This window comes from Muntiacus reevesi, chromosome 9 (assembly GCF_963930625.1).
Source record: "Muntiacus reevesi chromosome 9, mMunRee1.1, whole genome shotgun sequence".
NCBI lineage: Eukaryota > Metazoa > Chordata > Mammalia > Artiodactyla > Cervidae > Muntiacus > Muntiacus reevesi.
Window position 1 is genome coordinate 25,707,519 of NC_089257.1, and position 22,274 is coordinate 25,729,792.

The window sequence follows — 22,274 nt, forward strand, 5'->3', positions numbered from 1 at the left end:
GAGGGTCGCTCAGGAGGATCCTGGTGTCAGTGTACCTCTGGTCCAGCCTGACTTATGGCTGTCCTGAGGCTCTGGGAGCCCCGCTGTGAAGGAGATGGGGTAAAGTAGGTTTGCAGAGCCTAAGAGAGGCCATGCACAGACTTGGATTTATGGATGGGGAGCAGAGATCCCTCCCAACCTCTAAGTCCTTTGGAGAGTAGCATACTTTCCCTGATGACAGTTCTGTTGCAGCTCATGGAAACTTAAGACTGAAAGTTAAAGGCCCGTTGTCAAGTCAGCAGTGCAGAAGGAATGGAAGACTTTGTTACAAGGCCCAGACTCCTCCAAATGCACCACAATTCATGCTGCTCATTGCCAAGCCACTTAGCAGCGAGTAACCCCTTCATTCCTAGGAAGCTTGGTTTGAAAACGCTCTCAGTCAAGTCAGGCTGAGTCCTTGGTGCCAGTTTTCATGGGTGAGCAGCTCCCTGCTGTTATTGCTGCTTTAGTGGAAGTTTAGGTCAGTTTCTCAGTCATATCTGACTCTTTGCAACCCCACAGACTGCAGTACGCCAGGCTTCCCTGTCTATACCAACTCCCGGAGCTTGCTCAAACCCATGTCCACTGAGTTGGTGATGCCATCCAACCATCTGATTCTCTGTTGTCCCCTTCTCCTCCTGCCTTCAATCTTTCCCAGCATCAGGGTCTTTTCCAATGAGTCAGTTCTTTGCATCAGGTGGCCGAAGTATTGAAGCTTCAGCATCAGTCCTTCCAAAGAATATTCAGAACTTATTTCCTTTAGGATTGACTGGTTTGATCTTCTTGCAGTCCAAGGGACTCTCAAGAGTCTTCTCCAACACCACAGTTCAAAAGCATCAATTCTTCAGCACTCAGCTTTCTTTATGGTCCAACTCTCACATCCATACATGACTACTGGAAAAACCATAGCTTTGACTAGATGGACCTTTGTTGGCAAAGTAATGTCTCTGCCTTTTAATATGCTGTCTATGTTGGTCATAGCTTTTCTTCCAAGGAGCAAGCATCTTTTAATTTCATGACTGCAGTCACCATTTGCAATGATTTTGGAACCCAAGAAAAGAAAGTCTCTGACTGTTTCCATTGTTTCCCCATCTGTTTGCCATGAAGTGATGGGACCGGATGCCATGATCTTAGTTTTTGGAATGTTGAGTTTTAAGCCAGCTTTTTCACTCTCCTCTTTCACTTTCATCAAGAGGATTTTTAGTTCCTCTTCGCTCTCTGCCATAGGGGTGGTGTCATCTGCACATCTGAGGTTGCCCTTCATGAGTCTGTGTTAGAATCTGTTGGGAGAACATTTCCCCTCTCAGTGGTCTCGCCTATGAGCTTAGAGGAAGTAACTTCTGCTCTTACTCCAATTTGTTGTACATAGACCAGCACCACTGTCATCACTGGGATAAGTGGCATCATTTGGGTCCTTATTGGAGATGCTAAATCTTAGGTCCCTGTCCCAGTCCTCCTGGATCAAAATAGAGCATGCTGCGGCTCAGCACTGGGTCTGGTTGCCTGCAGGTTGGATATGCAGAAGGGGCAGTAGTTAGACTGGCTTTGGTATGCAGCAGTCCAGCCTGCTGTAGTCTGTAACTTCTAACTTTTGTCTCTACTACTTTGACCGTTCTGTTCCTGTGCCCATCATGCAAATACCAGCTAATGTAAACTGGCTGAGTCATTTCTGTCTTCTTGGATGTTTGATGCCTTTTCCATGGTAGATGCTTTCTTATACAGCACGATCACATTTTCTAGTCATCCTTGGTGCCCACTCCTATATGCCCATTCACATATCTCCAGTCATTCAGTCCTTTTCATTTCAGGCTCCTGATCAGCCAGCAAGGTCACTTGCCATGGTCCACAATCTTGATATATTCTCACTCCAGGTCACTTCTTCCTCAAAGAGCAGAGGATTAGGTGCACCACCCAAAGCTCCACCCTTTGCAAACATTTTCCCTCAGCTCTGTCATTCAGGTCCATTCCATGATGCCTACGAGATGCCCACCATCCATTTTTCAGCTTGAATGCATATTCCTAAACGTCACATTTATAACCCAAGCATGGGATTTTTCTCCTTCGGGTAGTTGTATTGGGAATTCCCCCTGAATGTCTGTCATAGGTGCTTGCTGAGAGAGAGGTACTGAGCAGTCATGAAGGATGGCATGGGAGTCTAGGGTTTATGTCCATGAAGCTTGATTGTGCCCTCTGGGCCTGCTTGGGATCCATTTGGGATGTGCCATTTCCGTCTTAGAATGACCTGCTATGGCCCTGTGTAATTTTATGACTTGGAGAAAAAAGCGAAGTGAAAGTGTTAGTTGCTCAGTTGTGTCTGATTCTTTGCGACCCCACAGACTATAGCCCACAGGCTCCCCCGTCCATGGGATTTCCCAGGCTAGAATACTGGAATGGGTTGCCATTTTCTTCTCCAGGGGATCTTCCCAACCCAGGGGCTGAAACTGGATATCCTGCATTGCAGGCAGATTCTTTACCATCCGAGCCACCAGAGAAGCCCCTGATAGAACTCAGCTCAAGATTACTTGATATTCCAGGGTCAAATGTCCCTGTCCGCCAGGGCCCAGTAATAATCTATATGTTCTTCAGGAAGCAAATGCTGCAACTGACATGGCCTTGGTCCAGACCCCAGAAGCTTATGTTGTGATTCTCCCACTGGAGTTTGCTATAAGACCCTTACTGCATCTTTTCCCACCACTGACACTTCCAACACCAGATAGTCTCCCAGATCATATCCTCCACGTGGCAGAGCTACTTGTGTTCTGAGTCCAGAGCCTAGATGAACTATAGATTCCTTTCTTGCTCCAGGCCCCACACAAAGCAGGCTATCTTTCAGATTGCCTGGGATACAGGCTGGAGTAGTACTGCTAGATGTGGAGTGTGCTGCCTCCACAACCAATCCCAAAGAGCCCAGGAGACATTATACTTCTTCATTCTAGGGGATGAAGAATGCAGCAATTTGTCTTTTACCTTGGACAGTATTTCTCAGCCTGTCCCTGATCTTTGGACCCAGAAAACTTTACCAATGTGCCATACCCCTGCATCTTCCTAGAGTTTCTCTCTCACCATCTGCAGGGAGTTGTTTCACCAATGCCTCAAGTGTGCTAGCCAGCTTTTATAATCCTTGCTCTGTCATTGATGGAAGGGATCAATGTGATATTCTGCAGGATGTCTAGATGGTCCAGATTTTTTTTGACTATATCACGACAACATGAGAATTAACATAGTCCTAGGACAATACTGTAAACATATATTATTGACCATTCCATGTGAATGTAAATTGTTTCTAATTCTCTTCTCTGATTGGGGTAGGAAAGAACTCATTGGCTGCATACCATTTACCCAAGTCCATGTTAATCCGCTCTAGCAAAGGTGCCAAGACAACCACTATTGAAACTACTTGTTTGAGTATGTGATAGATGACGGTCATGTTAGAGTATCCGTCTGGCTTCTTCAGGGCCCTGATTGGTGAGTTAAATTGAGATGTGGAGACAGACCTCCATGACTACATCGTTAAGATCCTTAGAGGTGGTACTAAACATCACCATTTTCCAGGAATATGATCTTGTTTCTGATTCACTATCTTGGGGACCTGAAGTTTCAGAGGGGAGGACTATTTCAGAGGCTTTTACTCAGTCTTTCTATTATCATGATTATCATTAATATGATAAAACAAGGATTTCATGTAAGAATTTGACAGCTGAGTGTGTCAATCCCAATCAAATATTTGGAGCCCAGAAAAATGATCACTGGATGGGTGATCCATAGACCCACTGTAAGCTGGCCTTTGGCCAAGAGTCAACTTATGAACCTGCTGACATATACCTCAAACAGGTAGCTCTGATGTTATTTCAGGTCTCCAGATCTTAGACTCTGTGTCCAGTAACCCTCAAAATGTATGAGTATTTTTCTTTCCCCAGTCCACAGTCATCTGAGTAAGAGGTAATACATATTTTTAGGGAAGTATCAAAGGAAACGTTATAACATATACTTGTCATAGTGTTGCTCTTTATTTCCTTTTGGGGACCCATCCACCTCTGGAGCCAACAGGTTCTGGGTATGAAAACTGGCTCATGGTCAAGAATTGAGTTAGATTCACAACTTCTGTTGAGGTAATCACCCTCAGCCTCTTGCTCATCTATTCTTGCCTTTTTTGACTGTATATATTAAGCAGCACCCTCCATTTCTGCCTGTTCTTTTGTCTCTAAGGAATACCATGTTCTATTAACTATACCCACAACTTCTTGAGGGTCAAGCCCCCTTGGTTGCCCCTCCAATGTTATTGATTGTGGTGGTAATTGTGGGGTCCCCTCATTTCTGGTGATTAATAACTATCATTTGGACTTTATTGCTTTGAGGCCTTATCATTCCCATTGCTATTAGTAAGCCAAGTTTTGTGACATATTTCTTATAATCAACCTTAGCCTATAGAAGAAACTCACCACTGAATGTCTTAGTGATGCTAATATTCATCCCATCAGCATGTTGTTGATGGCCATTGTGAATAGTGCCTTCTCTAGGTCCTTCATGGAAATAAATTTCTGATGCATCTTCTGTCCTCATGGAATATACCCAATTCAAAAATGTCCATTTCCCTGAGCCTTTTAATCCCACTGGTTTCCACAGTATCTCAGGCATTACTGCTTGGTCAGCATGAGCTATTGTTTTCTCCATATTTTTAAAGAGTTTTCTTTTGTTTTTGTTTCTAGTCACTAAGTTATGTCTGGCTCTGCCACCTCATGGACCGTAGCCCACCAGGCTCCTCTGTCCATGAGATTTCCCAAGCAAGAATACTGGAGTGGGTTGCCATTTCCTTCTCCAGGGGATCTTCCCAACCCTGAGATCAAACCCGTATCGGCTGCATTGGCAGAGGGATTCTTTATCACTGAGCCACCTGGAAAGCCCTTTTTAGAGTTACCTACCAGCAAATTTGTCCAGACCCTAGGGTTGTTGCCAAGGCATTAAATCCATGTTCCTAAACAGTACTCCCAATTAAATGAACTTTTGCTTGTCTGTTCTTCTGTTCTGTACTCCTTGATCCAGTCAGTGTCAGTGAAGTTGCTCAATTCTGTCCAACTCTTTGAGATTCCATGGACTGTAGCCTACCAGGCTCCTTCATCCATGGAATTTTCTAGGCAAGAGTACTGGAGTGGGTGGTTGCCATTTCCTTCTCCAGGGATCTTCCCGACCCGTGGATTGAACCCAGGTCTCCCTCATTGCAGGCAGACGGTTTACCATCTGAGCTACCAGGGAATCCCTACTCCTTGATCAAGCACCCTCAAAATCCAATCCCTTGGGTACTCTCCTGGCTCCTGCTGGTACATGCTACTTAATTCTTGCAGCTCCATTGGCATTGGTCTTTCTTTGCTCATCATGTTCTAAACTGGGATTAGGATGGGACTTAACCCTGTTTTCTGGCCCGGTAGCCAGGACAGGCCTGAGGCAAAGTCCTGAGGAGGACCCTTGTCTTCTTGCAGTGGGAAAACACCCATACTATTTCTTCCCATAGGACGGAGCTCTGGTTCTTAACAGGAACAGATGAGCCATCTCTGAAGGCTCGGGGGATTCAGGGAATTCAGTGGAACCGCATACTTTGGGAGTATCCATACAGATGAGTCAATCTCAGGTTCAAGAGTTCAAGTTTTTCCAGGCAGGACGCTGATATCATAGCATAGTAGACCAGCCATGACTAAGCATTCCACTCTCTTTGAAGCCTATAAATATCAGAACCTGAGTCTGTTTCTCAGTTTAATCCACTCTTCTACTGCAGGAACTACCAAAGAGGACCACTGGCTTATCACACTTCGTATTTAAATTTGCTAATTATACGTAGTTTCTCATTATCCTTCTGCAGGGCATCAGATCAACTTAGTAACCGGCTGATTCCACTGTCCCTAAATGTGCTATTCCTCCATAATGAGTAAAAGCCTGAATCGTCATCCCAGCCCAGGCATTCTCCTCCACTAGGAAGTACTTCTATGAAGCCACCTGGGAAATCTTTAGCAGTTAGGTTGCCTCCTTGTGCCAGGGTTATCTATACCTCAAATACCATTGGGGAATGGGGCTTTCCTTGCCAGCTATGTGATCTAGAACCACAACCCCCTCTTACCACCTCTTGTTTTTTATTATTCCTGGTACTGGTTGTATTGGTTGGTCCCAATACAATATTGGTTGTACTGGTGTCTAAGAAACAGACACCAAGCAAAGTTAGAAGTGCCAGATAGAATCCTTGGCAGTAGCACCTCCCTTGTGGTCCAGTGGTTGGGAATCTGCCTGCCAGTGCAGGGGACCCGGGTTCAATTCCTGCTCCAGGAGGATTCCACAGGCCCTGGGGCAGCTGGGCCCATGTGCCACAACTACTGAACCCCTGCTAGAGTCCTCACCTCAATAAGAGAAGCCACCGCGGTGAGAAGCCTGCACACAGCGATTGGAGAGTAGTGTCTGCTTGCCGCAACCAGACAAAGCCCATGCATGGCAATGAAGACCCAGCACAACCACAAATAAATATGTTGAAAAAAAAAGAATTCTTGGTGGTAAAGCCTATGAAACATAAAAGGGAAAGAAGCAGGATTAGGCAGGGAGAGCCTTCAGACTGCTATGTAGGTCTGACCTGGTGAAAAGCAAGGGGAAACACAGGAGGATGGGCTAGCAGACCTTCAGACTGGTATAGCACTGGTCAGCGTGGTAGGGAACGCTAGAGTAGAAATGGCCCGCATCTGAGTAAAAATGGTCAGGCTCCCATACCCTCACCAACTGAGAATAATGTGGCTTAAGTTTGAATGCTGCAATTAGATCATTTCTGGTGGGCTTCAGAGGGTCCACGCATATCCTGAAATTACAAGCAAAATCAGTATGTGTGTATTTTTCCAGGATCCATAGCTTTCCACTAAATTTTCAGAGAATTCCCCAGTGCCCCAAAGGTAATGCGACGTTGGTGTGAATTCACTTGATCATCCGAGCATGTTCTCCCAGCCCTTGCCATATCCCCTCTTTTCTAGAGAGTGGGTTATCCACTTGTGTGCGGGCCACACTGGACTTCTTCACGCTCCTGTGTGCTCTAAGCTCATTCCTAGCTCAGAGCCTTACCATTAGCTGTTCTGTGTGCCTGGAATGCTTTTTTCTTGGAGGCGCTCATGATGTTTTACTCTAGGAGTCAGCTTCCTTGTCACCTTCTCAGAGATGCCTGCTCTGATTCCACAAACTGAAGTACCTTCCTCCATCACTCCTAGCATAGTTCTCTGTTTCATTTCTAGCATAGCACTCTCCTAGCTGGTCTGCTCTTTTTTATTTGTTATATATCTTTGTCCAAGAGGATGTAAGCTCCATGAAGACAGGAGTCACTCTGTCTTGTTCACCATGCTGTCCCCATAGCCTAGAATGTGGCTGACACATAGGAGACACTCAAAATGTTTTCTTTTTTTTAAGGTTTAAGTATACTTGATTTATAATGTTGTGTGCATGTCTGCTGCCTAGCAAAGTGATTCAGTTATACGTATACATACATTCTTCTCCATATTCTTTTCCATTATGCTTTCCCACGGGATATTGAATATAGTCCCCTGTGCTATGCAGTAGAACTTTGTTGTTGATTCATTCTCTCTGTCCCAGTCTGCATCTGCCAATCCCCAGCTCCCAGTCCATCCCTCCCCTACCCTCCAGCCCCTTGACAACCATAAGTCTGTTCTCTATGTCTGTGAACCTGTTTCTGTTTCGTAAATAAGTTCTTCTGTGTCATATTTTAGATTCTACATATAAGTGGTATCACACGGCATTTGTCTTTCTGTTTCTGACTTCCTTCACTGTTATGATAATCTGTAGGTCCATCCATATTGCTGCAAATGGCATTATTTTATTCTTTCAAAATGTTTTCTTAAAGAATAAATGCTTGTCTTATCTATCCATTAAAATATTTTTGCATGCATCCTTTTCTTACATTTTTGTAGCTACTTTTTAAAATATAGATATTAATTATTAATAATCCAGACATCCAAAAAAATTCCAAACTATAACAGAACCCTATGTACTAGCCTCAAAGAGAGACAGGTGTTAACATTGGCTTCAATTGCTTCAATTTCTCTTTTACTTGTTTAATATTTAAGCTAAACTTTCATATATCACATTTGGCGACACCCTTCCTTTTTTTTCTTTCTTTTTGGCTGTGCTGGGTCTTTGGGTTCCTCATTGCTGTGTGTGAACTTTCTCTAGTTGCAGTGGGTGGGGGTCACTCTCCAGCTGCAGTATGCGGGCTTCTCACTGCGGGGGCTTCTCTTGTTACGGAGCACAGGCTCTAGAGTTCGCAGGCTTCAGTAGTTGCAGCTCACGAGCCATGGGCTCTAGAGTGTGGGCTCAGTAGTTGTGGCACTTGGCCCTCGCTGCTCCATGGCATGTGGGATCCTAGTTCCCAGACCAGGGATGGAACCATCGTCCCTGCATTGTAAGGTGGATTCGTCACCGCTGGACCACTAGGGAATCCTGATACCCCTTCTTTTCAATGGCAACTACTGCATTTAAGGTACCGTATGTCATTTCCATGGGGTCGCAAGAGTCGGACACGACTTAGCGACTAAACCACCACCACCAATGTCATTTCTACCTATTTTTAATAGTTTAATGATAAGTTTGTATTCACAAGTAACATATGCTCTTTTTAACTGTAGTGTGGTTGATTTATAAAACTGTTAGTTTCAGGTACAGAATGTGATTTGCATATATGTGTGTATATATATCCTTTAAAAAAATTATTTTCCATTATAGGTTATTACAAAATAGTGAATATAGTTCTCTGTGTTATACCGTAAATCCTTATTATCTATTTTATATATGGTAGTATATATCTGTTAATTCCATACCCCTAGCTTATCCCTCCCTGCCTTCCCCTTTGGTGACTATAATTTTGTTTTCTAGGTCTATGAGTCTGTTTCTGTTCTGTAAATAAGTTCATTGGTACCATTTTTTATATTCCACATATAAGTGATAAAATATTTGTCTTTTTCTGTCTGACTTACTTCACTTTGTCTGATCACCTCTAGGTCCATCCATGTTGCTGCAAGTGGCATTATTTCATTCTTGTTTATTCCATATAATATTCCATATATATATGTGTATACACACACACACACACACACACACACACACATATATATAGCATCCCAGGTGGTGCCAGTGTTAAAGAACCTGGCTGCCAATGCAGCAGACATTAAGAGATGCTAGTTCAGTCTCTGGGTTGGGAAGATCCCTGGAGAAGGAAATTGCAACCCACTCCAGTCTTCTTTCCTGGAGAACCCCACGGACAGAGAAGCCTGGCCTGCTACAGCCCATGGGGTTGCAAAGAGCTGAACATGACCAAAGCGACTCTGTGTGCTAGTCGCTCAGTTGTGTCCAACTCTTCGTGACCCCGTGGTTGCTATAACTCACCAGACTCCTCTGTTCATTTGGGTCATATGGCACCTCTATTTTTAGGCTTTTGAGGAAGCTCCATGCTGTTTTCCACAGTGACTATACCGATTTACATTCCCACCAGCAGTGTAGGAAGTTTCTCTTTTCTCCAGCGTTTATTATTTGTACACTTTTTGATGATGGCCATTCTGACAGGTGTGAGGTGATACATTACTATAGTTTTGATTTGCATTTCTCTAATAATTAACGATGATGAGCACTTTTCATGTGCCTGTTAGCCATCCACACAACATATGCTTTATTTATATGTCCTAAGAGTCTATATAAATATGTGCATACCATATATATCTGCTGGTTACTTAGAGGTATTTAAATATTTAACACTATTTTGGGGGCACAGACTGAGCTCTGGAGTCGTCCTAACTGTGGACTTATTGCTATATTGGACAATACAATTCCTTATTGTTTAAGCCAGGTAAGCTGGGTTTGCTGTTATGCACTGCTGAAAACCTCTTTCCTGTGATAGTCTCACTCTATTAAATTTATCACCGTTGGGTCCTTAAACTCTAGCAGTTTTCATTTGGCTGCAGATTTACCAACTGTATAGACACTTTTAGTTTCTTCTAAAGATCATCCAATTCAGGGATCTTTTGTATTAGTCATTTCTTGCCATGGAACAAATTTAGCAGTGCCAAGCAACATGATTTGTTATCTTGCCTAGTTTCTGAAGGTCAGGGGTGTGGGAACAGCTTCTCTGGGTGGGTCTGGCTAAGGGGACTCTTGCGTGGTTGCAGGCAAGTTGCTACTGAGGGCTGCAACCACCAGAATGGCCCCAGAAGGGAGGATGTGCTCCCAAGCTCCTCTGGGGGACTGTTGTCAGGAAGCTTTGGTTCCTTTCCATGTGAGCTTCGCACAGTTGACTTCTCCCAGAGTGAGTGATCTGACAGAGACAGAGAGAGAGGCTGAGAGAGAGGAGAGCAGTCCTGCATAGCTCACCACCGGGCATCTGTCCACACCTATGCGGTTAGCAACAGGGATAACCCTCACTTTGCTCCCGTATTTTTCTTCTCAATCCATACCATGATCACTGAGCCCATCCTTTCTACCTCCTCAGTGCCTCTCAAGCCACTTTTCTCCATCCCGTTGCATGCTGGACATTGTTGCAGAGAGGAGAACCTGGGGCACCCATCCGATCCAGTCACTGACCCTCAAGTTGTTTCCCATGACCCCCGCAGAATCAACTTCATGGTTTTCAAGGCCTGCCTGCCCCTGTAGCCGCCTTAGTACCCGGTCTTTCTCATCTCTTGTCCTCCACTCTCCCTTCCCTCTGTGTTTCTTCAGCTCTGAAGCTCAATGTCGCCTTCTCAGGTTAACTTTTCCAACCTTCAGACCAGATTGGACCCCCTGGTTTCTCTAACTGTCACGTGGACTTAGTGGTTGCAGCGTAGACTTCGTTGCTCTGTGGCATGTGGGATCTGAGTTCCCCTGACCAGGGACTGAACCCATGTCCCCTGCACTGGAAGGTGGATTCTTAACCACTGGACCACCAAGGAAGTCCCCTTCCCTACAGTCTTTAACAAACGTCAGAATGCTTTTTCCTTTAGCACCTGGACTGGGTCCACTCAGGTCAGACCTCTCAATTTGTCTTTGAACAAATGCACACTCTGCCCCTAGACCTCCAAATGGAAGCATAACTGTACAAGGCAATATATTTATCAGACACACATTGGCTTCAAATCAATACAGGAGCATAACCTAACTTCCATCACCAGAGCTGTGGAAAATGGTACCTATTTCAAAATGAAACTCTAAGATTAGATGTTCATAACAGTCAACCTTGATTGAGCTATCATTATGCAGGCCAGCCTCATTTTAATCTCACCAGAATGATAAGGCAGCTCTCACCTCCCTTTTACTGATGACAAAAGTGAGACTGCTGCTTTCCTTGTGACTCGTATGGTAAAGAATCTGCCTGCAATGAGGAGCCATAGGAGATGCAGTTTTGATCCCCTGGGTGGGGAGGATCCCCTGGAGGAGGAAATGACAACCCACTCCAGTATTCTTGGTTGGAGAATACCGGAGCCGGAGAATACTTGGTAGGCTCCCATAGACAGAGGAGCCTAGTGGGCCATAGTTCATGGGGTCACAAAAAGTCAGACAGGACTGAGTGCCTGACACTTTTCACTTCTTTCAAAGTGAGACTCAGAGGAGCCAATGGACTTGCCCAAGTTCACCCAGCCGGTAGATAGTAGAGCCTTGGTTCACCCTGGGACATGCCACCATACCCTGCTGCCTTCCTTCAGCATTCTTCTATGTTTTGGTCCTTTCTCCACCCAAAATGGCTCAACTATATGTCAAAACGGCACAACTACATGTAACTCTTGAGTTAGTCATTTGGACTGGGGTCCCAGTTTTTGCCAGAGTTCTTTATAAAGCTTTGTAGCTCGTGGCATAGCAGAAATTTTGATTTAAATTGAAGTTTATAAATACACATAGGAAAATCAAGAACTGGTTTCCCCAAGAGATTCGGGAGTGCAATGACCATGAAGGAAGGAAGCACGCCCTCTTTCAGCAATTTCTATGAAGAATGACATAGAGCAAGAAGAATGTGGCCAAAGAAAGGACCACAGACTCACCTACCCGCTTGCCCAGCTCCCGGTGGAAAGGGAGTGGAGCTGAGCCAGCCCTGGAGGCACAACATCACCGCTTGTTGTGTAGGTGAACAGCCGGGATTCATTAGGGCTGGAGACTTCCATGGCGGGGCCACTTAGAGCAGGCTCTGGTGGAAGGGCCCTTTGTCTTTCCCCCAGACCTACCCTTCTCCATCTCTGGCCCTGGGTGACTTGAACTTTGTGTTTCGTACGGCTCATGAAAATCAAACATAATGACCAGCAAACAGTCTGGGATGCCTCTCGTAGGCTTACAGACGGGTCCCACCCTAGCTGTTCCCTCTGGCTTGCCCTCGATGGTCTCTGCTCAAGCTGCTGATCTGAAAAAGTTATAGCTTGGAGACTGGGGAGCTGTTGTCATTCACAAGACAGCCTCCACTGTGGTTTCTTTCCGTGTATTCACATGCAATCAGCCTCCCATGGCAGTGAAAAAGGTTCAGGTTTTTTAGAGTGCCTTATCCTTTCATGTGAAAATTAGTGGGGACTGTGACTTGTAATTAAATGGGTGGCCCGACTCCATCTACTACAGCCAATTGTTGATTTCTGGCTGCTCATTATAAGAAGATAATTTTTAATTCCAGGTATCGTTCCCTGTTCCCCAGCATGGCACTTGGCCTCTTTTACATCCTGCCTTTCTAGTGATTTATTCCTCCCAGAAGTGGGTGAGGAAAGTGAGGGCAGGAGGGGGAGAGAACCATAATAAAAATAGTGTTTCCTGAGCACTTAGTGTATTTTAGACACTGTTCTGAGCTCTTTACTCCAACCCCATGGGGGCAGGTACCATTATTCTCCTCACTTAACAGATGAGAAAACTACAGCCATCGTAGGTGAAATAAACTACCCAGGCGTACACAAGTAGCTAGTGGTCCACCTGGATTCAGCACTAAGCAGTGTGATCCAGAGCAAGTGCTCTTAAGACAAAAATAAAAAAAAGTTGGGGGTGGGGGGGTGGGCCGCGGGGAGGGAGGGTCCTAAAAATATCCATTGTGCAGTTTATAGCTTAGACTCAATCACTGTACGTACCAAACCACTTTCCCCAAACCCAACAAATATTTGGTGAATTTTTCGATGCTAACCTGTGAAGATCAGTGATTCTAAAAAACCTGGGTGTTTGCAGATCCCTATGAGACTTTGAAGGCTACAACTTCCTCTTCGTCCAAAAACTGCATGAAAAATTTGCATATCATTTCCAGAGGTTCAAAGGCCCTGTGAAAAGTCCTCCCGGTAGACCCCATGGAACCTGGGTCAAGAATCCTGATTTAGAACAACACTAAACTCTATTAACATGAAAAATTGAGTTAATGGAAATAGAGGAAACTAAACTTGTGTAGGAAAACTGAAATTTATGTAGGGCTGTATGACCTCAGACAACCTACCCACCTTTTTTGTATCATAGTTATCGCTTCCCTCTTTCTCTACCAGTCCAAGTTTATTGTCAAGTTCAACAAGGTAATATCTGATCACTGCTTTCAATTCCCCAGAGGAACGTGTCCCACTCCTTTTTGAGAATTCCTTTCCAGGTTCCCTAGTCCTAGGAAATTTGCAAACCCAAATTAGTGACATTATTCCTGTGGGTATACCAAAAATAGATGTGAAGGCCTGTTTCCAGTCCCCTAAGCCTGGAGCAGCAAAGATCTGGCAATAGAGACTTTAGGTCACATGCATCACCTGTGGGCTAAATTGCTGTAGCGATGAAGCTGCTGGGTGGACTCAGGGAGGGTGTGTGTGTGTGTGTGTGTGTGTAGGTGAGGGGAGACAAGGGAAAAAGGAAGTGGCATTGTCAGCTAATGGGAGAAACAGATTTCTAAGAGGCTGTAATACTGAGGCAGGAGGTAGAAGCCTCCCTCCCACCCCCCATCCACCAGTGTAACATGATTGGAGATTAATCCCTAAGCACTGAAACTCCAAGAAGAGAAGAGCAGAACAAATAAGGGAGGAAGCTGGGCCCTGCCCAGTCCACGTATTCCTTGTTCTCACAGTCTGAAGATCTCCCCGATCACACATGTGCAGGAAAGCTCCTTGGAGGTCAGAGGAGAGTGATGCTAACTAATGCCAAGCTACCCATATGCCTTTTCGGTAAAATCCATCTAGGCTAAGAGATGCATGCATGCACACACATGGGAGAATCCTGAGATATACCGAATATGGACTGTGAACCAGGCAAATCAAAATGATTGACTAAAGAAAACCCTGGAAGAAATACCCCATAAAAGTCATTCAGATGGCCACAAGGGCACGACTCACTGATTCTCAGAGTCCCCTCAGAGTCCCCTAACCCTAAACCCTAACTCTAACCCTAACCCTAACCCTGTACTCTTTTTCCCTCTTAATAAACCAACTGTACTCTTTTTCCCTCTTAATAAACACTTCACTTATCTCACCACTTTCTATCTTTGTGGAAATTATTTTCTGCAAAGCCAAAGGGCCAGGGCCCTTGTCACTGACCACTGATCTAGGAGCTAGGATCTGGTACTTTCACCGCCATACCCTGGTCTCAATCTCTGGCTGGGAACCCAAGCCCTGCTCCAAACCACTGCAGGCTGAGGCCACCCGAGATCATATCCTATGGTTACCTGGAAACCATGTCAACTCCTCCCTACTCCCATCACCAAAGAACTAGGGCTGGTTGAGCAGCAAGGAAGTAAACTTCTCCTCTTCTAACCTGCTACCCAGCTGCCCTTTGGCACTTTCCCCACCCTCCCCTTTAAGGTTATTTTTGGTGACTGTTTTTAACAAATTTCACTTTAATACAGAAATTGAGGGTTAGGAAAAAGGCCCATACCATGGGATTTCCATGGGGTCAGTCTCAGACAGATAATACAGACAATGATTTATGATTTATTGAGCATTTAGAATGAGCTCCATCCTGTGCTAAGGGCCTTGTGTACGTAATCTCATTAAATTATCCAAACAGTCCACAAAGGAGCTTTGGTTAATATTTTCGTTTTACAGATGAGACAGTTGAGATTCAGAGTTAGTGGTGAATGGAGGATTTGACCGCTAGGTTCTTGCTTCCAGTCTTTTGGCTTCGATGGGCCCCAGAAGCAAGGCTGGGTTTTAGGGATTTCCCTGATTGGAGTACCTATGGCGGGACTCCTGCCCTTCCAGGCTGTCCTGAGTCCCAGGACTCTACCTTCCCCAAGTTCCTCCCATTGTTTTCCCTTCAACTTCCACTGCTGGTTCCTCGTTCCAGGCCTTGTTCAGTAGTCCAACTGTTCTCTCGAGGCAGGCCTTGGCCTCCTCCATCCCCCATTCTGGATACCAGGGAGGCTCTTCTTCTCAGACTTTGCTTTGGGCCCCCACCTTCTGCTCCTAAACAGCCACTCTTCCATTAACTCTAGAATAAAATCCAAGCACCATGACTACATGCTTTCTCTTCACCTTCTCTTTCCAGACTGTACAGAGTTTATCCTCTTGAGTTGTCTTGTGCTCTGAGATGGGTCTGTGTGTGTTTGTATCAGTTCAGTTCAGTCGCTCAGTCGTGTCGGACTCTTTGCGACCCCATGGACTGCAGCACACCAGGCCTCCCTGTCCATCACCAACTCCTGGAGCCTACTCAAACTCATGTCCATCGAGTTGGTGATGCCATCCAGCCATCTCATCCTCTGGCATCCCCTTCACCTCCCACCTTCAATCTTTCCCAGCATCAGGGTCTTTTCCAATGAGATTATATATGTGCATGCGTGTGTGTGTGTGTGTGTGTGTGTGTGTGTGTGTGTGTAATCTCAAAACTGTTTAAAATTCATTTTAATACTTATTTATTTATTTATTTTATTTGGCTGCACTGGGTCTTAGTTGTGGCATGCGGGATCTCTAGTTATGGGCATCTGAACTCTTAGTTGAAGCTAGTTCCCTGACCAGGGATCAAGTCCAGGCCCCCTGCCTTGAGAGCTTGGAGTCTTAGCCAGTGGACCACCAGGGAAGTCCCTAAAATTCATTTTTTAAAAATTTATTTATTTTTAGTTGGAAGATAATTTCTTTACAATATTGTGTTGGTTTCTGCTATACATCAGTCTGAATCAGCCATAGGTATACATGTGTCCCGTCCCTCTTGAACTGGCCTCCTACCTCCCACCTGGACCCAAACCTCTAGGTTGTCGCAGAGCATTGGGTTTGAGCTCCCTGCATCATACAGCAAATTCCCACCAGCTTTCTATTTACACATGGAATTGTATATGTTTCAAAGCTACTCTCTATTTGACCCACCCTCTCCTTCACTGTGTTCAAAAGTTTGTTTTTTATGTCTCCACTACTGCCTTGGAAATAGGTTTATCAGTGCCATCTTTCAAGATTCCAAATATGTGTGTGTGTGTGTGTGTGTCTAAAATTCATTTTAATGGTTTACATTGCCATGGGTTCTTTGAAGAAAGGATAATTAAAGGATAAATGTATCCTTTAATTAAACATGTAAATACTCATTTATTTCCCAGTGGCACATAGAACTCAGCCCTTTTCCTTAGAAAGACATCCTCACTCCCTCCATAGATTGAGATCCTGCCTCTCTCAGGTCCCAGCTCAAACTTCCCCAGTTCTGGGAAGCCTCCCAGTGCTCTAGGCCTGAATGATCACTCCTCCCAACCTTGGTTCTTCATCTGACCTCACAAACTGGGATTAAGCACGTCCTGAAACCCCAGTGCTTCCCTGAGTTAGACCTGGGTATCAGTCCTACTCTGCCAGTTCCAGCAAAGTGACCTTGAATAAGTCATTTAATCTGAGTCTTGGTTTTGACATCCATACTACGGGGACAGTGCCATCTACTGTACATGGTGACTAGAATGGCTAAATAAAACACTGCATACACAGGATTTTAAGCAGCAGTGTGCCTGCTGGCTGGGATTGTAGCTTCTGGACCCAAGCTGCTTGGGTTCAAACCCTGGCTCTGTCATTTACTTGGATGAGCTATTGAATTCTCATGCCCCAGTATCCCTCTCTGTAAGACCGGGATGATAGGTGTATTATGAGGAATAAATGAGTTGATACATGTAAGGTACTCAGATGCCTGGCACAGAGAAATTGATCAAGAATGTCAGCTGTTGTCTTGTAACACATCCTTCATCCTCACTTCAACATCGCACTTGCTATCTCCATTCCTAGACTGAACGCCCTCACTGCCGGGACAGTGCCTGTGTGTTCTTTTATCCCTGAGCCCAGTACCCTGCCTGGCACGTGGGCAGGAGCTCTTTAAGCTGCTGAACTCACCATAATGGGCGCTGTGGGACCATGCAGAATACCCGCAGCAGCGTATAGAGGCAAAGGACGAGGCTTCCAGACTGTGAGCGCCGGGAGCACACGCTGGGCAGGAAGGAGACTGGGGATACAGGTGGAGGGGGGAGGCAGGTTGGCCGCTTCTCTCCTCCCATCTCCAGCTCACCCCCTCCCCCAAGGCCAGGCGTTTAATCCGGCGGACTCAGAGTGTGCAGTCAAGGCAGGCACTGGACCTCCCATCCGGGCTGGAGGTGGGGTGGGGTGGGGCTTCAGACCTCACCTGGGGTGGGGGAGGGGGCGCAGGCCCGTCTACCTCCGCCCCCGATTCGGGGTCCTGCTGGCTTCTCCGCTGCCCTCACCGCCTGGGGCAGCCCAGCCGGGCCTGGGCGGGCCTCCGCGCCCCGCAGCTTCCCTTCCAGCCACAGCGCGGGGCCTCCCCGCGTGGCCACACCTCCCCGGGCTCCGCAAGGGTTAAGGCGGCCGCGGAGAGGAGAGGTTTGGGCTGACGTCGCGCCGGCTGAAGGTGGTTCCCCTCGGGTGAGGATGGGAGAGCCTGGCGAGCTGAAACCCGAGCTCCCGCTCAGCTGGGGCTTGGGGAGGTCCGCGTAGGAGCCGCCTGCCCGCCGGGCGCCCTCGGTCCCTCCCCAGCAGTCACTCCGGGCCCCGCCGCGGGAACGATGGAGCTGGGCTGGTGGCCGCAGCTGGGGCTTACTTTCCTGCAGCTCCTCCTCATCTCGTCCTTGCCAAGAGGTACTGTAGTCGCATTCAGGACCCCCAGGAGGGGACTTTTGTCTCCTGGGTTTAGTGAGGGGGCAGGAGCAGGGTGTCCCGAGAGAGGGTGCTTGTGTGTCTGTGGGTGCTGGTGGTGAGCTTTCTCCTAGTGGGAATCTTGGGGGCTTGGCTGCTGGTGCTGAAGTGTCCCCTTTTCTTCCTAAGAACGTGACATCGTTTTTCTGCCATCCCAACTTGTAGGACTGAACTGCCTCGGGAAACGTACCAGCTTCAGTTTTATGTGCCTTTTTTTTAAAAGCTTTTTAAAACACGAAATTATCGCTGGGGTTCTACCGAGGCTCAGGTGCCCCCTCTGACAGGCAAAAGTCAAACCTCTACCTGGAAAAATCCCCCTCCCAGGTGAGCTGGGAGGAAAGAGGTGAATAAGAGCAGGGCTTGCAGCGAGGGTGTTTGTCCTGAAGCATCTTGTTGAGGAAATCTCACACTACAACCGTTCAGACCAGATTCCCAGCAAGGAAGAGGTGCTCACTCAGCATATATACACTTCCTTTCCGATAAGGAGAAAGAAGAAGAAGAAGCCGGGGTGAAGAGTGCAAGTTGATTTTGGGGATGCCCAGAGTTTATTTAGAAAGAGCTGTGGCTTCTGTGTCTTTCACATGTCATTTTCTGAGCCACAAACCCCACGTCAGATGGGCTCTTGGGGCAAGTGAGGTTGAAACAAGACCCAGACAGCTCTTGGGAGCCTCTTGACCCAGCAGAAGCAAGGGGACAGCAGGCTTGTCCTGTGACTGCTGCTGGGCAAGCAGGGAAGGAGGACTTCTTAGGAGCATCCGTCCTATGGCTAGGGAGGCTAGGTGTCAGGAGGCAAGGTGAGACCTCAGGAGGTGAGATGCGCAGATGATAAAATAGGGCAGCTTTGCGGGAGGAGCAGGGAGTGTGGGAGCCTTTGCTCCTCCCCTCTGTGGGGCTTACCTGCCACCTCTGCTGGTGACCTGTCACCTTTGCTTTCCTTAAAAATGCGTGCTTCGTTGCTGCATGGAGCTGGCAAGCGCCCAACAATGGAACAGAGGAAGTTGGGTGGTGAGGGTGTAGAAAGCCAATCAGCTACTGTCGAAGGGAAGCTGGACCTCAGCGCACAACCCTTCCGGGTGAATGAACAAAACCCGAGATACATGAAAAGCACACCGCCCCCCTCACCCCATTTTAATCAATACTTTCCATCTACCTGTAGCCTGCCAGCCCCAGGTGAAATCTCTTTGGTGATTTACTCTCAAGCTGGAGAGTGTATCATTTGAATTTTGCCTTATTGAGGTCTGGAACAGCCCAGTATTGTAGGGAGAAGGAGCCCAGGAGGGTGGAGTCTGGTAATCCTTTCACCTAGCCACTTGCCCGGGGCTTAGTTGGTGACCTTTCCTTAAGACTTGTCCCTGTTCCACCTCTGCCTTTTGGTGCCAACCTTCCAGGGCATGGTGGCCCAAGCCCAACTCCAGAGGAGCCTGCTTCCTTCTACAGTGCCAGGGCTCCCAGGTTTAGTTTTCTTGTCCCTGCATCTCTTTTTCTAACATGGCAGGTGAGATGGCTGAAATCCATAAAAGCTAAAAACTAAAGCTCAGCTGCCCTTTTTTCCATGCCCAGGATCTGAAAAACCCGTTTATCCCTGACCTGAGAATCTCTTGTACCTTTTACTCAGGAAAGAAAGCTGACTCTGGTAAAGAATTGCCTGCCAATGAAGGAGACAGGGGTTCAGTCCTTGGGTGGGGGAGAGCCTCTGGAGAAGGAAATGGCAATCCACTCCAGTATTCTTGCCTGGTGAATTCCGTGGACGGAGGAGCCTGGCGGGCTACAGTCCGTGGGGTCATCAAGAGTCGGACAGGACTTAGAGACTAAAACAAAACCAACAGCAACAACAAAAAAACAAACAGAAAAAAAGAGCTTCAGGGAGGGTGCCTGGCGTCTGGGCAGCCAAGCAGCTGACTGAGCCAGAGAGCAAGGCTATTTCATTGTCTGTCAAGCATTCACGTTTAAAGGGAGCACAGAGGGATGGAGTGGAGAAGGAAAATATTTCAAGTTGTGAGCGAGTGAGTCCACTCCCTGCTGGAATTCTGAATCTGGCCCCCGTCAAGGAAAGCTTAGCAGCATATTTCCTCTAATTACTTTTCTAAAAAGAGCATTTGATGAAATGTAAACATCCACTGGGATGGCACGGCAGACGGTTGTTGCTCATCCACTCGGGACACGTGTCTGAGGATGAGAATCCAAACATCAGGCCAAGTGATAACCCAACACAAACAGCATGTGAGGGGAGAAACCCAATTCCACTGACTTCACCAAATAGCAGAAGTTCTGCCAGCAGGATCCAGCCTAGAAGGAACAACTCATTGAAAAGATGTGACTCTGGGGAATGAAGCCTTCACATGAATAACTTCACAAGTGTTGCTTCCAACAGACATTAGCTGGTGGGGAGCGAGCATCCAGGCAACCCGGGGAGGATAATTTGAAGCCCAGATATGCAGTGGGCAGGAGCAACCAGTCAAGAAAGGGAATGTGGAAAGAAAGCAAGGCGGAAGGAGTGGCAAGAAAAATTAGATGTTGGTTTATAATGGGATGTGTTAGCAAATTCCAAGGACAGAGCTATGAAAATTGGGCCTTCTTGGCAGGGCTACATTTTTGTGGGGACTATGAAGAGGGTGTTCCCTTGATATATATGTATATACTCTAAGAACCTCCAGCTTTTCCATCAGGGAAATAATTTGATGGTGGGATCATGGGTTTCAGGAGCTAGGCGTGACTGGAGAGATCATTTGAGTCAGAGTACCTCAAAGGCAGAGGACGAGGAGAGTAAACATCTGAGCGTTTAAGATGGGCTCAGTGTTTAAACCAAAGCAGGGTAGGTGCTGTTATTCCCCAGGTGAGGTTTAGAGAGGGTTTGTGACCTGTTCAAAGATATACAGGCATGGTTCCTGAAAAAGTGAAACATTTGATAGAGCAATTCCACCTCTGGGAATAGATACAAAATAAATGAAAGCAGAAACTCCAGCAAATATTCGTACACTCATGTCCACTGCAGCACTGTTGTCAGCAGCCAAAAGGGAGAAACAACCCACGTGTGGGTAAACAGAATGTGGGTCTATACATACAATGGAATACTATTCAGCCTTAAAAAGGAGTGACGTTCTGATTAAAATGACAACATGGATGAGTCTTGGAAACATGATGCTTAAGTGAAAGAAGCCAGACACAAAAAGATAAATACTGTATGATTCCATTTATGTGAGGTGCCTAGAGGAGTCAGATTCATAAAGGCAGAAAGTAGAAAAGTGGTTACCAGGGGCTGGAGGAGGAGGAATTGGAGAGTTAGTGTTTAATGGGCATAGAGAGTCAGTGAGGACTGATGATAACATTATGGAGATGTATAGCGGTGATGGTTACACAGGCCATTGGACTGTACACTTAAAAGTGCTTAAAATGGTAAATCTGTGTTATTTACGTTTTGCTGCAGAAATGATTCCCAGGTGGCGCTAGTGGTAAAGAACCCTCCTGCCAATGCAGGAGATATAAAGAGATGCAGGCTCAGTCCCTGGGCCTGGAAGATCCCCTGGAGAAGGAAATGGCAACCCACTCCCGTATTCTTGCCTGGTGAATCCCATGGACAGAGGAGCCTGGCAGGCTACAGTCCATGGGGTCGCAAAGAGTTGGACACAGCTGAAGTGACTTAGCACAGTACAGCAATAATGATAAAAAGAAAATACAAGAAGATTAGTGGAGCCTGGGGTGAGCCCAGACTGTCAGATTCCTGAGCTCAAGCTCACCTGGTACCTGGCTGACAAACACAGAGCTAACAGCCTCCTACACTGATGCGCATGTGATCGTGGCATGACTTCAGGACGCGTGGCAGGAGAGGGTCCTTGCTGTCTCCCATGTGGGTACCGCTCTTGTGGTGTCGTGGGGTGACTCTGGCAAAGAGGGAGACTATAGCATGGAAGAACTGGCAGCCTTTGGGTCAAAGGTCTGCAGAAGTATTTAGTAGGTAAACGGCAACCCACTTCAGTATTCTTGCCTGGAGAATCCCATGGATGGAGGAGCCTGGTGGGCTATAGTCCATGGGGTCGCACAGCAACCCACTTCAGTATTCTTGCCTGGAGAATCCCATGGATGGAGGAGCCTGGTGGGCTATAGTCCATGGGGTCGCACAGAGTCGGACACGACTGAGCGACTTCACTTTCACTTTAATGCTTAAAAGGCTTTGAACCTGAATGC

The 22,274-nt window shown here is 46.6% G+C and overlaps 1 protein-coding gene and 1 long non-coding RNA gene across 2 annotated transcripts in view; both read left to right on the forward strand.

Moving 5' to 3' along the window:
* LOC136174394 (uncharacterized) overlaps positions 1-22,274 on the forward strand; it is a 1,095,937-nt gene that overhangs the window by 996,104 nt on the left and 77,559 nt on the right. The gene's annotated exons all lie outside the window — the stretch shown is intronic.
* The window catches only part of PAMR1 (peptidase domain containing associated with muscle regeneration 1), a 76,521-nt gene continuing 72,010 nt past the window's right edge, over positions 17,764-22,274 (forward strand). Inside the window, exon 1 of the mRNA XM_065944555.1 lies at positions 17,764-18,035. Coding sequence (XP_065800627.1) covers positions 17,963-18,035 — 73 coding nt within the window. The 5' untranslated portion in view covers positions 17,764-17,962. The remainder of the gene's footprint in view (positions 18,036-22,274) is intronic.